The sequence below is a fragment of the Alternaria metachromatica genome (genome assembly GCF_023757995.1).
Source record: "Alternaria metachromatica strain BMP 0045 chromosome Unknown scaffold_12, whole genome shotgun sequence".
In the NCBI taxonomy this organism is placed as follows: domain Eukaryota; kingdom Fungi; phylum Ascomycota; class Dothideomycetes; order Pleosporales; family Pleosporaceae; genus Alternaria; species Alternaria metachromatica.
The window spans coordinates 950,018-965,955 of NW_026055503.1; the positions used below are offsets into that span (position 1 = coordinate 950,018).

At 48.3% G+C, this 15,938-nt stretch overlaps 5 protein-coding genes across 5 annotated transcripts; 1 reads left to right on the plus strand and 4 right to left on the minus strand.

The window, feature by feature from the left end:
* Positions 1-567: 567 nt before the first annotated feature.
* J4E83_006016 (uncharacterized protein) lies at positions 568-1,724 on the plus strand (the record flags this gene model as incomplete). Its single annotated transcript, XM_049332931.1, has 3 exons — positions 568-891; positions 1,126-1,437; positions 1,716-1,724. The coding sequence occupies 3 exons, from the start codon at positions 568-570 to the stop codon at positions 1,722-1,724; spliced, it is 645 nt and encodes a 214-aa protein (XP_049188173.1).
* Positions 1,725-2,066: 342 nt separating this feature from the next.
* On the minus strand, positions 2,067-2,663 carry J4E83_006017 (uncharacterized protein; the record flags this gene model as incomplete). The annotated part of the gene is made up of 1 exon (XM_049332932.1): positions 2,067-2,663. The coding sequence occupies one exon, from the start codon at positions 2,661-2,663 to the stop codon at positions 2,067-2,069; it is 597 nt and encodes a 198-aa protein (XP_049188174.1).
* Positions 2,664-3,440: 777 nt separating this feature from the next.
* On the minus strand, positions 3,441-4,887 carry J4E83_006018 (uncharacterized protein; the record flags this gene model as incomplete). Its single annotated transcript, XM_049332933.1, has 3 exons — positions 3,441-3,783; positions 3,835-4,573; positions 4,626-4,887. 3 exons carry the CDS (start codon positions 4,885-4,887, stop codon positions 3,441-3,443), a joined length of 1,344 nt encoding a protein of 447 aa, XP_049188175.1.
* Positions 4,888-8,854: 3,967 nt separating this feature from the next.
* On the minus strand, positions 8,855-10,493 carry J4E83_006019 (uncharacterized protein; the record flags this gene model as incomplete). Its single annotated transcript, XM_049332934.1, has 5 exons — positions 8,855-9,551; positions 9,601-10,028; positions 10,079-10,146; positions 10,197-10,326; positions 10,383-10,493. The coding sequence occupies 5 exons, from the start codon at positions 10,491-10,493 to the stop codon at positions 8,855-8,857; spliced, it is 1,434 nt and encodes a 477-aa protein (XP_049188176.1).
* Positions 10,494-14,901: 4,408 nt separating this feature from the next.
* J4E83_006020 (uncharacterized protein) lies at positions 14,902-15,818 on the minus strand (the record flags this gene model as incomplete). Its single annotated transcript, XM_049332935.1, has 3 exons — positions 14,902-15,258; positions 15,323-15,606; positions 15,752-15,818. 3 exons carry the CDS (start codon positions 15,816-15,818, stop codon positions 14,902-14,904), a joined length of 708 nt encoding a protein of 235 aa, XP_049188177.1.
* Positions 15,819-15,938: the final 120 nt, after the last annotated feature.

The window sequence follows — 15,938 nt, forward strand, 5'->3', positions numbered from 1 at the left end:
AGCGAGGCTGACAATGACTCCAGGCCCCCCACATCTCATCTCGTCTCGTCTCACCCACGACGATCTGAGCGTTCAAGGCCCTATCCCCTAACGATTCATTGCCCCGGCTGTGCCGCACAACTCACACAACGCTGAGTCGACAACGAAATTGTCAACAATTCGATGCTCATTTGCACATGTCCAATCTACGACGGAAACGCAGCACGCACTCGGCCACGTCACGCCTGAACGATGCGTACCTTGAACTATTGCGATTGGCAGGAGATGTTGCGCACGTCGCTATTTTAAGGCGGTGCGGGTGGAGCGTGGGAGGAGTGCCATCCTGGCGGGGGATCATGAAGAGGGTGAGGCCACCAAGGCGGTGTCGTGAGGAGGCGGCTGTGTAGGCAAAGCTTTCGGCGAGGTGAGGGCGTTTATATCGCGTGTCGCGACTTCCTCTATCATGGATCTAGTATTCCATTTCCTTCCTTTCGTAGCGACCATATCAGAAGACAACACACCAACCGCATAATCCCATCCCATCCCATCCTACCTAGATATCCTCACAACAACCACGCCACACCCGCCATGTCTCTCACCCCTCTCCACCCCCGAGATACCAACTCCTCCATCTTCCAAAACCCGGGCGAAAAACGCGGTTTCATCGTCGTCATCATCCTCTCCGTCCTCGCTACCGTCGGCATGTTCTGCCTCATCATCACGCTCGTCATCTGCAAGAACAAGCGCGACCGGAAGAAGAGAGCGGCCAAGATGGATGCGGAGAAGAGTTTGAATTTTCTGCCGGGCAGGAAGGGGAGGTATCGCAAGTTGGAGGATGAGGATGAGGGCGAGGTGTGGAGTGTGGAGATGGATGATCGGAGGCCGACGGCTTATCAGGGGAGGTATAGTGAGGTATGTTGATGTGATGGGGAGGGGAGGGGTGTAAGGGCTGGCTAATGAGGGAATAGGTTGATTTGCCGCATCCGGAGAGTGCTTACAGATGATCTTGTGACGTCCTGTTATCAATCAGGCGATTATGGGGTCTGCTGTACTTGCTTAGCTGGTCATCTGAGCGGCATGCAAGCATAAGATCATTCCTGGTGTTGGGATAGTCTTTGCAATTCGCCATCAGTCACCCAGCCACAGTTTCAAGTCATAGTCCGCTCCCTCATCCACATCCACTTTTATCGCCAGAACCCGGACGACCCGCCTGTCCTACTAGCACCGCCATCTACAAACCCGATATCCTGGTTACCCATCTCAGTTATGCCTCCCCGTTCCCAGGAAGATGACCGCATCCAACGCTTAGAGGAAGATCTTGAATGGCTGACGCTCGTATCCACCTTGACCACAGAGCGGCAAAGGGAAGACGATCCAAAGGTATCACTGGACAGGAAGTCGATGTCGATGAATCCGTTTGAGCGGAAAGCCACCAGAGACAACCCAAGAGATAAGAACGTAGATACAACGGCAGTAGACTCATGGCCACATCCCGACCTCGAAGACCCCATCTCTCCTACCGCTCAGGAAGAAATTTTCAGCCCTCTCCCACCTACAGTCTGGGTCGTCACTTTGACAAGAGTGTCACATGACACCCTCCGCACCCTCTGTCTCTGTACCGCATTCTCCGCCGCCAAAGCAGTGTTATCCCACCTCGCAGATCAGTTCTCTTCTCATCCGTTTCTTTATGTGCCACAGGGATCGGACGTGCTAATAACATATCGCCCGCCTGGCAGCTATGGTAGCAGGAAGGAGTGCGAAAGTACTATCGGTTTTGAGGCACTGATGACTGAAACTGGGGGAGTAATCTATCATGTCAAGGCTAGGAAGGGGGGAGGGGAGGCCTGGCAGGGACATATATCAGATAGGAAGGTTTTCGGAGTGGGGTTCATGGAGGTCACTGAGGAGAATGTCAGACGGGTACTGAGGGTGTGAAGATCTCATATCCACGATCATAGTACTCATGTTCTTATTTCCTTGCTCATGCTGACTAGTTCAAACTCTACCTCCAAAACCCATTTCCGAGTTGCCCCCGCACCTTACTTCTACATCTCTTGTCACAACCCTCATTCCCATCAACAACCACCCTACTGCCCATCCCTCTCAGCAAGCATCTCCTCAATATGCTTATTCAACCAATACCTGCCCAAAACCTCCCTGCTCATATCCCTCGCACCCTTAATCTCGCCCGCACACGCCTCCGTCTTACACAAGCACTCAAAAGGCTGAGCCATACTCCACTCGGTACTCGGGTAAAAGAACGTCAGCTCATCACCCTCCTTAAGACCCTCTCCCTGCTCAGACACCCTCACTTCCCAGCGCTGCATGTCAAACACCAGGCTGGGCTTGCAGCTGTGGTTTATGTAGACGAGGTCGCAGTTCAGCTCGATGTGCAGGTCGCGCGAGGCTTGGACGGAGGAGTAGGCTACCGTTGCTGGTGTGGGGTTTGTGATGCGCGCGAAGACTGCGCCGGGGGGCAGGTTGACGAGGGAGACGGAGCGCGAGGTGAAGGAGCCGGGGTTGTGCTCTACGCGGAGGAGACGGGTGAGGTCGGGTTGGACCCATGCGGGGATTTGGGAGGTGGCTGTCGAAGAAGGGGTGATGACGGGTTTGGTAGATGATTTCCCGTTTGTGTGGGGGTTTGTAGTGGGAGGAGGGGTCGAGGTTACGGCTGCGGGAGACATGGTGGGTGGTTTGGATTCGAGGTTCCGAATGACGGATCTGTGTGTATGAGGTGAGGATGTTGGATCAGTGTTGTCTTCGGTTGTCAGTCAATAGAGGGTGTATAGCTGGTCTTTAGTATCGTTTCCCTTTCGAATCAGAGTGCCCGGACGATGGGCTCAACTACACGCATTCAGGCCTACTAGGGTCCACATGAAGACGCAGTCTCTTCCTTCGTGTGGGGATACCACGGCTTGTTCCACTCTCAGGCCATCTAGTTCCATATTGCCGAAGAGGCTCGGTGTGTCTTTACCTAGGTGTCTAAGCCTGCTTTGGTTGAACAGTGATCCGAGGTACCTAGGTTTATGTGCCCAATTGCACGTGAGATGGGCTTGTCCATGTATCCGTTGTATAATGGTATTACGCACGATGCCCAGTTTAAGACGGCACAGGGAGGATCAAGTGGGCTGTGATATGGTATATCTGTCGTCTGTCGTGCATGGTGGGGAGCTGCTAGTGACGTGGGTTGTAATAGTTTCCAGGTTCTCCGGCTTTGCAGATAGCCTCGGCAGTGTGATGATGCGCTAGGCCGGAAGTTTTCTAGCGTGTAGTTCTAGCACGTGTTGGCACGTACGGCTCTAGAGAGCTGTCCCATTCTTGAGCGTGCATACAGGTCGTTGGCAAAGGACGGTAGTGATCTTGAGATGGTGATTTGTAGCGAAGATGCATTCGTATGGAAACAGTTTCTTAACACCTAAAGCTGTCGTTGTCCTCATTGTCCCCTTGGAAATGATCCTTACTTATTTTCCATACGTCTGCTCGACCGGCACAGCGCCATTGTCGTCGCTCTCGGTACCCGTCGCGTCTGCACTCTTCAAGCCCATGCTGCTGGTATCGTATCCATTCGCCGTCAAGTACTCTCTGAACCGAACGTCCTCCTGATCGATTGTATCTTGGCCGATATGAGGAAGGAGCAATACCAGCCCAGCAGCTACGAAGGCAAGAGTGGAAGCCACAAAGAAGGGGTTGCGTCCCGCAGCGATTTCATCATCGCCTGCAGCTTTCTGTAGTGCGTCAAGAGCGTAGGAGCCAGCGAAAGCACCAATCTTGCCCACAGCCGCGGCGATACCGTAGTACTGTCCTCTGTCTAGAAGTTAGAAACTGGAGCTTTAGGAATGCGACAAAGTGACATACCGTATACCCGTCGCGCACGTCTTGGAAGCAACCAGACCAATGTTATCACCGGGTCCAAACTCGCCCAGCGCAAGGAAAACACCATACACCACGACGAATCCGGCGACGTTCTCAGGTTTGTTCAACCAAGGATAGCATCCAGCCATGATGAAGCCGATGATACCCTGCAAGGTCACACCAATGAATAGCGTCTTCTTGGGCCCCATGGAAGGTAGATCCGCGACAAAAGCACCAGCAAGGCAACCAGGCATGTAGAAAAAGTTGATGAGGATGTTCCATGCCAGACTCTTCCATAGCGGTGCGGATTCACCTAGTAAATTGGCCAAGATGGACGTTGCGTAGATACCGAATGAGTACGCGCTGAAGTCGTAGATGAACCAGATGATACTGACGATACTTAGGCGGAACCAGTAGTATTTGATGATCAGCAGCCATGGTGTCTTCGCCTTGGCCAGCGACTCGCGCTTGAACGCCTCGGGCTCCTGTAGCTTCAATCGGAGGTATAGCAGCGAAAGAGGTGGAATGATTCCGATGCCCAGGCAGATACGCCAGGCGGCTCGTAGATGGTCTTCGCCCGTAGCGAGGACAACGACGGTCGCGACGATGGCGCTGATGAAGAACGCTAGGTCGATCTGCACGTTGGTGAAGAGGATGAACCACTTGTTTCGCGTTCCTTGCTTGAGTTCGCCGGTAGATTCTGCGCAGCCGACGCTGCCTGCTGGATATTCTCCGCCGATACCTGTTGCATGTCAGTATGTTTATCGGGAAGATATAAATGCATTCCGGCGTACCTATTCCGAGGAAGAAACGGTAAACAACGAGCGCCGTCAACAGGCCACCTGGACTACCTCCAGCTCCGTATGAAGCTGTACCCAAGATGGCGAATAGGATGATGATAATGGTTGAGGTGAACAACGACCATTTCCTCGAAAAGTGATCCGATGTATACCCGAAGAACAGCATGCCGACGACCGTGCCTGCAAAAGTAATACTCGAGACGTTTGCTTGAGCGGACGAGTTCGCATACGAGTCTGGGTAGATAGTTTTGAGCATCGTATTGACTGGACCGATTATCTGAGAATTCCTGTATCAGCATTTCCATTCTCGCAGTTCAGATCTCCATTCGGATATCATGGTGGTGCTTTGGGATGGGGATTGTGGTTGTCGCATAGGGAATTTTCTGGGTGTCGCTTCTTGGGATCGAGTTCTGCGTACATTATTGAGGTAGCCATCGCTGAAAAGACCCGCGCCGCATGCGATAACGGGCCATAATCTTTCCCACCTCCCTTTCTCTGTCTTTGCGACGCTGCCTCTACGTTCGATGTCGCCTTTCGCGTCAGTCGCATTGTACAGCCCCGGTTGGGTTTCTGCAGCGGAAGCCATTGTAGTGTCGCGTGGGGCTTAACCAGAATGCAATCAAGCAGGGTGTCGCGTCACGATTGCCAGCGTAGTAGGATAGCGAGAGCGTCGTTGGAGTAGAAGATAAGCTTTCGTAGGCGGACCGCTCAAACTTTAACGGCTCTCACTTGAGCTGGAGCTTGCGTGCAACCCTGGTACGGCTGTTGTGGCACTCACTGCAAAAGACCCTGTGATCACCCTCACTCGAAGCCGCATCGGGTTTGGTGCAGTCCTGTTGAAGACATTGGACCACTCACAATGGAAGAAAGCTTTTCCCAATACTTGTGGCGTAGGATTGGGAGGCCCACGACGCGGCTGTTACTCCATAAAGCAGGTGCACATTTCCGCCGGGAATATCTGGGTACCGAGCAAGACAGCCGTTGGGGCTACAACTCTATCCAAGGTTACGCGTCTTTCGCCTTCTGGAATGCTGTGGCGTACGGGATTAAGTTCTATTGCCGCTCGCAAGAAATAACGGCAATCAGCGGTTATCAAACACAAAGTTCCTCGTCGATATTGAAGGGGAAGTTGCGTCCAGCCTCAAGCTTTGCCATGCTTTCTTCAGGCGTCCGAAGCCTCCGCGCGTCGCTCGAACAGGTTAGCAACCCTGGCGCCGCTGACGCCGCGCAGAGCTTATCCTGCAGCTGCCGCAACAAAAGGCATGTGAGCACGCGATCTAAAGTACGACATTCGATCAGGACAGCAACCCGAGAGTTTACCTTAGCGTCGAAATTAAACTGCTAGCAAAAGAATTTATAGAGCTCTTAGCTTAAAATAATTATATTAATTTTTTTCTAACTATATAAAGCTAATACTATAGTTATATATTAAAGTATAAAGTTTAACTTATAGTAAGTCTACTTATAAAGCTAGTTTAACCTTTTATATTAGTGTCTTATACCTAATTTTGCAGACTCTATTTAGTAAAAAGATATTAAAAGACGCCTAGCTTTTAAAGTTATTCTAGAACTACTAGAAGATTTTAAGATTTTAATATATTTAGTATATATTACTATTAGTACTAAGGCTTCTAACTAATAATATATTACTTTTAAGGTCTTACTAAGAAGAGAAACTTTTTAATACCTTACTATATTTAATCTTTAGCTATTAATATAATATAACTTAAGTAGCTAATAAAGATAACTACTCTCTTAGTTCTTAAGAGTAACTATAATAGTAGAACACTAATATAGCTGCTATTTATTTAATAGTATTATTACACTAGAAGTAGACTTTAAATACTTTATTCTTTTTAGTCTATTTATTACTACTTTAGCTAAGAATTCTAATAAACGCTTTATACTAGTATATAATAGCTACCTTTATCTTTATAAGTAGAGCTATCTATAGCCTAAGCTTATATATAAAGTTATAAGTATAGATAGCGTAGATAATTAATAGATTACTTTAAGTAGAAAGAGTAATACTAGTAATATAATAACTATTTTATTACTTTCTTTAAAGTAAGTATAGCTTATAAAAAAACTTTTATATATTACTAGTAAGTTACTTAAAAGCTTAGCTATAATAAAGAACTATAAAAAGTCTTAGTCTATATATTAAAAGCTTTTATAGTAGTAGTATAATAATCTTAATAGTATTAATAGTAGTAATAGTCTTAGTAGTCTTAGAATATAATATAAGATAGGTAAAGTAGGTTTTAAAAGCTCTAATAATAGCCTTTATAATAGACTTAATAATAGTCTATATAATAATTACTAAAATAGTCTAACTAAGAGCTTTCTTTTTAGTAGTAGTCTTAGAGTAGTTTATAAAAGCTTTAATAAGTAACGTAGTATAAGAATATAATTAATATAAGTATAAAAAAAGGTAATATAACTAGTAATAAGATTAGCTTTAGATAGACTTACTAACACTAGAAAAACTTATAAAAAAGTAGTAACGTAGTTAAGAGCTTATTTAGTTAGTATAGCTTTTAGTATTAGATTTAAGCTACTATTTATATCTTTAATAAGTCTTTAGATTTTTAATTTTACTATAAGCTATAAAATAAGAATAAAAGTAGAGAATAGAGAGTATATATATAAAAGTATAATTTTGTAAGCTAAGATTTTAGCATTTTATTACTTTATAATCTATAGCTTAGTTAGTTATAAGCTATTAAGAATATATAATTATATTATAATTCTCTCTACTATAGTATAAGTAGACGTTAGTATTTATAAAATAGTTACTTTACTACTCTAAATTTTAAAAGCTTTAACTACGCTAGAAGTAGTAGTACTAAGAACTTAAGTCTTAGTCTACCTAACGCCTATACTTCTAAATATAGAATTTTAATCTTTTTAGAAATACGTCTTTTTATATATTAGTAATAGACTTTACTCTTTTTAGACTAGTTTACGCTATAGAATTAGTTTACTAATAAAACCTTTTATATTAGTTTTATATTAAAGTTTATCTTTTAATTCTATTTTATTAATTAATAGTATTTTAAGTAATAAAAATTTAGTTAATAAAGCTTAGTATTAACTAAGTTTTACTAAAGTATTTAATAGTATCTTAGTAGTTATATTTAGCTTATTTATAAATAAATAGCTATTTATTAATTTTAAGTTTATAAGTAAGTAGCTAGCTACTTTTTTATTAAGCTTAGTAAAAAGTATAAGTATTACTGTTATTAATATTAGAAGTATTTTAATTATATATAAAAAAGCTTACTTATATTTTAGTACTTATTTACTAAAAAAGTATATTATTTATATTAGCTTATAGTAGTATTATAGTAGTTTATACTAGTATAGTTTAAAATAAAAAGTAGTTAAGAAAATTAAGTTTTTTTAAGTATAAGTTATAGCTAAGTAGCTAGAAATAAGATTTACTAAGATATATTTTTAACTAATAAGTAACTATCTTACGTAACTTTAAAAGACTGTAGCATTAGCAAGCCTTAGGCGATGTGTAGTATCTTACCGCCTAGGTGTGTTTGTATTCGACGAGCAGACTGCGCAGTAGATACAGTATACCAGCCATGTAACCATGTGCTGCTTCCCACGTGGAGATAAGAGTTGTGGACGTAAAGCCAAACTTTACGCAAGCGGGGCCACAGTCTTACATACTTTTCCTAACTTCTCGCCAATGTAGGTGGCTGGTAATCATGAATGGTCGAGAACCACCCCTTGGCAGAGCAGACAACCCTCCCTCCGACCCAAAACCCCAACGCTCATACAACGGAGAAAGCGCGGCAAGCGGGGAGCAGGAAGAACACGAACAACAGCACCGTGCGCGATTCTATTGAGATCCAACACGGCATCTCTGCGGGGGAACCATCGGTGATTGAATCAGTACACAGTATCCATCGACTCCATCGTGTTTCCAGTTCGGACCGATAACCAACGTTGCGGCCCGCGGCGTCTTGGGAATGTATAACAAGACCGAACGATCCACGTGAGCAAGTTGAACGAAGGTGCCCAATGTGTGAATCGTGAAAGAATGAATTAGATGACTACATTACTACATACTCATCTATTGTATGTGCTGCGTACAGGAAATAGATGTGTTGCATATTGCATTTCTGCAGGGTATCACGCGAAAGACATTACCAAAGACATGTACTCAATCCTTCCCACCCCATGTCCCCTTCAAACAAGCTGGCTTTTTACTTTTTATCCGTCGCCTTGAGGTGCTCGAACGGGATCGAGGACTTCTCGACCGTTGTCGTCACTTGTCCGCGTGAATTCGCCCTGTCCATCTCCATGAACCAGTCATCGCCCTCGCTTTGCGTCAAGCTTTTTGAGCTCCGGTTCTCGTTGCTCGGGATACGGTATAGGTGGCGTGATGATTCTTGACTGGGACGGCCGGCGAGGTCCATGCCCATTGTCCGGCCTACAGATGAGGCGGTGCTTGGTTTTCGTCCTCCTCCAAAGCCGGTGGTTGGACCGACGGATGAAGCGGTGCTTGGTTTGTGATGATGGTGAATGGATGCCTTCTCGCCCGACTTTCGAGGTGGTGCTCTGTCGGATATGGTGGTAACAACGCCCATCTTGCTATCCCCACCTGACGATTGTATCTTTCGGTCGCTGAGGCTGATGCCGCCGCTGGAGTCGAAGCTATCGTTTCTTGTAACATGTTCGACGTGGATCTGTACCTCGTTGACGACGAAGATCTTGTTGGAAGCCAGTGTTGCTATGGCGGGCCAGAAGATGGGTATGGAGGCTGTGATGATAGCGAAGTTGACTTCGAGAACGGCGAAAATATAGACGATGGGCGTATGGAAGGACATGTCGAGGATAGGCTTGGTACCAGCTTTGTTAACAGACATAGCGATCATGCGACCGACAGCTACGATGACGACACTGGTGATTGTCAGTATGAGGCTTTCTTGGAAGCTCATTGTCCACTTACACACAGCCCAAGCTGAACAGACCGACCAAGCCTGCTCGGCTTTTACCCGCAATCCTTAGCGTGGTCACGAAAGGCAGAGGTACTAGAAGAACCAAAATATCCAGTAAGCAATTACTGACAGCATGGCCCAAGAACATGTGGAAAAAGTCGGCAGGGTCTTTGCTGCCCCATCCAATGCATGTGCCTTGCAATGTTGGGTTCCAGTTCTTTCGGATGGGGTTGCAGGGGAAAAGCGCGAGCATGAAGAAAGTCAATCCCCAGAGTGAGCATATCAATATCATGCCCCAGGTGATGCGGCGTGCGAGTCGATATTGAGCGGTAGTCGTGGAGGGCGCGGCTTCGGCAAAGAGTCGCAGATATTGTATGAGGATGGAGAGCTTGATGAGTGTTGTACTTGCGGTGTACGCAGCATTTGTCGCATAGATGTGCTGAAGCCAAAGTTAGCCTGGTTAGTCAATGTTATGTCGAGACGAAGTACCTTGAAATATGCCGTTAGATGTTCAGCATCAAGTGTCCACAAATGCAGCCCAAGACCATCCTCGGGCACTATAAATGATTAGTCAACCGCATTGTTCGTGGGATCTCAACAAACATACTCATGCAAACCATGATATCTCCGATGAAACTCGCCGTAGCAGCGAGAACAACAAAGACATCATCCCAACCCCAAAGGCGCTCCTTGATACGGAACCATAATCGGAAGCTCAATGTGAAGATGGCGAGTGCCTGATAGACTTAGTACATGACGTCTGATGGGGTGACTTCTCAACAATCGCACGTACCAGAAAGGAAACAGTGACTCCGAGGATTGTCGCAGGCTCGTTGACGTTTGGCAAGCTCGCATTGTCAGGATGGTTTTTCGGATCTTGTAACAGAGCAGTGTCGGTGCTCATGTTTGCGCACTCGATGTGGAGGTATTACGGTAGAGGCGAGCGAGCGTCGTGTCGGTTAGCGAATCCGGATATATGTGAAGGTAGTATAGCTAGTTGCGATAAAGCTCCATTACATGGTCCTGCCAACGTTCTGGAAAGATGGAAGATGGACCTGCAAGAGATGGTGCTACAATGGATCCAAATCGAGGCCGCGTTCGAGGCTGCATCAGACGAGGAGGTGTAGTGGTCTAATACGTTAAACGGTGGGTCTCTCGTGCCGAACGTCCAAGTCATGACATGCGTGCGTTGCCCTCCCTACGACACATGGTGCAACCCCTGCTGTCCCGCATGGAGGATCAAAAACGGGGTCGTGCAACTAGCGGCAGGTGAGCCTGTACATGTCCGAACCCCTGCTGTGATAGGTGTGATGGGTTGCAGCGCAAGGGCTTCTCCTACTCGGTCCTTGTGAGACATTAGACACTGGCGTAACTGGCAACGCTTCTTTCGAAGATGACAGCGTTTGACTAAGCTGGCGACCTATCATTTACACATTCGTCAACGAACTACAACGCGGGGGCGCCGCAAGGGTCCACATTAAGGGGGGCGAAAGCAAGTCATGGAGGTTGTCTGATCGCTTGTCGTTCACCTGTGTTGCAGCCACGAACAGGATGAGCAAAAAGTCGACAAGAGTGCGCGCGATGGTGGCAACAGGACAGTCTGCCGACACTCGAGTTTGATTGGTACCCCGCAAAACAGCCTTGCAACCTGGACGCCTGAAACCAGATAGCCCAGAACTTTGTTGCTTAGGTTTGCTTTAGATGCTGAATATATGCCACTTTCTTGATTTTTCTTCTCCTAGCCTTGCTCAAGTTCCTGCAATAGATGTGCCGCAATGTCGCTTCATCACAAACAAAGGAAAGAAAGCCGGCTGGACACAGGCGAGCCAATAGAGTCCAGGATCTGTGAGCGAGCGTGCAGCCTGTCTTATCCAGGGGATCCTATTGAAGATCAAATCCTTTGCGAAGGAAGCTCCCGTTGGTGGCGTCGGGATGAAGGAGCATGATGTGGAATGAATGGTCGCAGGTCGTTCGAACAGCTACGGTTCGCAAGGGTGGATGACTCGTTTCACGACTCTCCGGGGTCCACCACACGAAGCGAGCAGCTATAGAGCCAGCCCCCCTGCTTGCAAAGTCTCATGGCCTCTGGTCACAACAGTGGCCATGGAGATCTCGGTGTTGCCGTATGGTTCGCATCGCATTTCGGAGCCGGCCAATGGAAATATAAGTCTAGTTGCACGCGAAGTTTACAGTTTCGCGGAGGTTGTAGCTCTAGTCGAGCGCGCGGGCGACACGGTCCTTTACCGGGGCATGACGCGACGATGGTTCTGTAGCGGCGCGGCGGTATTCCAGGAAGCGTCCCGTTTTGTCCCCATGTCCCTTTCCTTTTAACCTCCTATCCGCTATGGCAGTTCCAGCCTGGGGCTTCGGGGCAACAAACATTTGAGGACTACGCCTCGGTCAGATATCGGCAAGGGAAGTCTGTAGCGCAGCCCACTGTATCTGATGGCGGTGCTGGGCCTCGTGGAGCGATTCATGGATCTGGCATGTTACGACTTCGCAACATGGCGAATGTATCGCTATAGGAGAGTTGGACTAAGGGCGTGCTGCATTATGGGTAGGAGATTAAAGAGAACCCACGCCGCAGCCATAACCACGCCCCGCGCCCTGTTTCTACCTCAATGTCGCTTGGTAGCATCGACGCAACCTTGGAATGCAGCTCTCGTATACCGGCAGCCTCTCCGGGTCCATGATGAGGTCAGATGAAAAGCGATGAAACGTGAGGGTGTAGGGGGGTTCGCGACTCTGCATGGGTGATGGTAAGCGGCCAAGGGTCTGAAAAAGCATCCGAGATCAACAGGGCAGTTGCCCAACGTCGTCGCATGGCCACACACCCTCCACCTGCCATGAGGCGCAACACCTTATCTAGCTGAAGCCATATTACTCTTTCTCAGCTATACTGAAGAGTACAGCTGCCTCGGCATATTTGCTTTCCTATCGCAGTAGAGACTTTGGGGAAGAGGGCTAACGCTTCGAGGCTCGCAACACCGTGTACCTAAGTAAGCTTGCGATAACGCGCCGCCGTTCGAGGCCATCGATAAACGCAGCATCGCTCCCACTACTGCATCAGAATCCATCCCGGGATCCTTCGCGATTTCAGAGCGGTTTGATGAAAAAAGCATAGGACCCTCCCGCGATGTATTTGCAACTTCCATCACTCCTCGGACCCAACGTGAACGCGTATGCGTGGTATGCCTCTAGGATCCATGGACGGCAGTGAAACAGCACATCGGAAAATTTGAATCGGACGTTGCGCGACGGCTGGCATACGTGCCGAAACAGAGCTTCCTAAACTTGATGGCAGATGCAGTCAAGCGCCCCAGTTCTGCTTCACCGTTTTGTCCGCACTGCCCTGGACCCTGTTCAGACATAGATCCGGTGGCTATCCTCAACGGCAACGGCTAGGTAGTAGGACCAAACATGGTTCCGCGGGCAGTAGCTGCCGACCTCAGACCAAGCTATCGATGCAACCAACAGCCAACGGCTATCACAACATTTAGTCCAGCAACGCTGACCATACCGCTTGTACCCGACCATATACGTTCGCTCCATTTTCCTCTTCCCACAAAACTCCGGAATCGATTCTGCGCCTACCTCAGCCTTTTCCCACGCGGACTCCACCAGAAAGCGGGCCTGCAAAGCGTTACCTCGAACAGGCCAACGTCCGGGATTCTTCTCGAATGAATCCACAAAAGCCCCTCTTGACAATCCACTGTACGACCCAAAAGAAAGTCCACGTTGCGTGACCACGGAAGCGGCAGAACTACTCGACTCATGGCCCGACTGATGTCCACATCCAGTGGGACGGTCTTCTCCCAAGGGGGTGAGTTGCCGCTTGTGGCTACTCATTTAGGGTGCAAGTAGACGGTGCCAAGACATGGCAATCCGAGCGATGCGCGCGCCTTGGTATGGCTGTCTTCGGGCTTATCATCGCTCAGGCGTTACAGACAATTACACTGTGGGTGACGTTTTGTCTATCTTGGGACAGAGAAGAGACAAGTCGGGGCGACTGCGGTACATCGGCGGGTTTTGCATCGGCGCGAACTGTACGTGATGAACCTCGTTGCTTCTGCATAGTAATCCCGCCAAGTATCCGAGAGATATTAAAAACACGATTGCTCAATAGTCTGCAACCTCAAAGTAGAGACAAAGCCTAGTGTATTTGTACAATACTGTAACCTGTACAGCAGGGCAAGGTAACGTCACTGACCCTGTGCCTGTGTTGTCTATCATACGCAAGTAAGCCGATGTCTACAGAGACAGCTCGTGTGAGAACACAATCGGCTCGGCGACAGCTCACATGAGACCAGACGTAACTCCACATGCGATCCTGGAAACCGCCGAACACCCGTTGCAATCCCGTACCTTTTCTCAAAGTAGACATCTGCTCTGCAACCTGAGTAGCATCTCCGAGTTCGACTTCTTTAAAAGAACCAAGTCTTCCCCGGTTTCTACAACCGCGCCGATAACGCACGATGACATCCTACTGACATGGCACCGCGAGTCCTACCAAATATTTCTCGATTGATCCGCTTTGTCTTTGCTGTAGAAGGGATGCGTGACTTGCTGCCACTATCTGTAGGATGAGACCATGTCGCATCTCCAGGAAATACAAACGACAATATATCTTTCTCCAGAGACCCAGCCAGATTGACCTTGATCTATCTCTAGTCTGACTGCCAGCTCACCCATGTGCGCGCCGTGTCCTTGCACGGCAATTCCAACGACCTGCTCAACGTGGACATTTCGATGGACTGGCTGCGAGAACGCACAACGTGGCGCTGGTGACGAAGCGTTTGTATGCTATTGTGCACTCTAATAAAAGTTCAAGCCTTTTTCTCCAGAGTAAAATTGCACAGGTGCGGCGAAGACGACCGGACTGACGTAATCGCAAATAGTGAGAGATGTTTTATCACAAGACGCCTTAAACGCCTGGTCGAACCCAACGTCTATTGCGCGTGAAGCAGACGTAGATCAATCTTCAGTACTACTACATCGCTGGTTATTGTCATCTCCTCGCCCTTTGCGAAGCGTTGACGTATGATGTCTGATGATGGGAACGCAGATTGAACCTGGATATTTCAAGTGCCTGAGGGGAAAATGGTGAAGACTGACAAATGCGATCAAGGAACAGCAAAGAGAGAGGGGCAGATGCGTCTCGAATGATGACATTATGCAGAGAACAGGAGTATTGAGCAAATCAAACCGAACAACGCAGACAGCAACTCGAAGATATCCCATACATCCAACCTCCAACACATCTTCCCCACCCCTCTCCTCCCACCCCACAATCCCCGCGCACGCCCTCACACCTAAGCAGTCTTCCTCCACTGCCCCCAGACACCCAGCAACGAACTCGTCGTACCCGCCAATCCCACAATGCCATCATCCAGATCGACCCAGCCCAGCGCGCTGCTCGGAATAGTAATATCGCAAAGATCGCTAACCAACTGCACTTTGACAGCATTAAGCTCCTTCTGCAACTTCTTCGTCTCAACCACCTTCTCCGGGTCCGAGGACTGAGTGATGGTCTTGGAGTGCTGGAGCAGGTTGTAGTATTGGTAGAGGCCCGAGGCGATGGAGAAGGAGATGCCGGCGAACCAGGCGCGGTAGCCTTCGCGGAGGAGACGCGGGGCGAAGGAGGATTTGCGGATGGATGTTGCGTCGAGCTGGGGGGGTTTGTTAGTTTTCCTGATCTGTTGTGTTTTGTGTTGTTGAGGTGAGAGGACTCACCACGCAAGCATTGTCACAGAGCATGTAGAATGCATATCCCAACTGTCTTCCTACGGCTGTGAACCTCAACACGGGGTCCATGCTCTTGGCATCGCTGGCTACAGCCGCGGCGCGGAAGTGCTCGACGAACTTGCCCACGCGCATCAACTTGCGCGTCGCGCCGAAGGTCTTCTTGGTCGCTTCATACGGGGCGATGGCCGACGCGGGTCGGTTGGTGCGGTACAGGTACCAGGCGAGGAAGCGCGAGAAGTATTGGAGGGTGCGGAGGACTTTGTCACGTCCGACTGGAGGGAAGGGTTAGTGAGGGATGTTCATGTTAGGATGTATGATACGGGGTAGGTAAGACGGGGGTTTCGGAGGTGAAATGGGATGACGCGGGATAGACGGATTGAATTGTGGGTATGGAGAGTACGAGAGAAAGAAGCATACCAGTCGTCGCAACAAACTTCAAATAATGCGACACCGTCGGGTGGTAAACCAAAGCATCAGCAACCATCTTATCGGCTTCGTCGCTACCCACGAATACGCTTAGTATGTATCGCGAAGGAGAGAAGTCCAGCTTCGAGTCGTCGTATTAATTGTCCGTCGTACTAGGGCGCGCGCTTGCTCTCGAGAT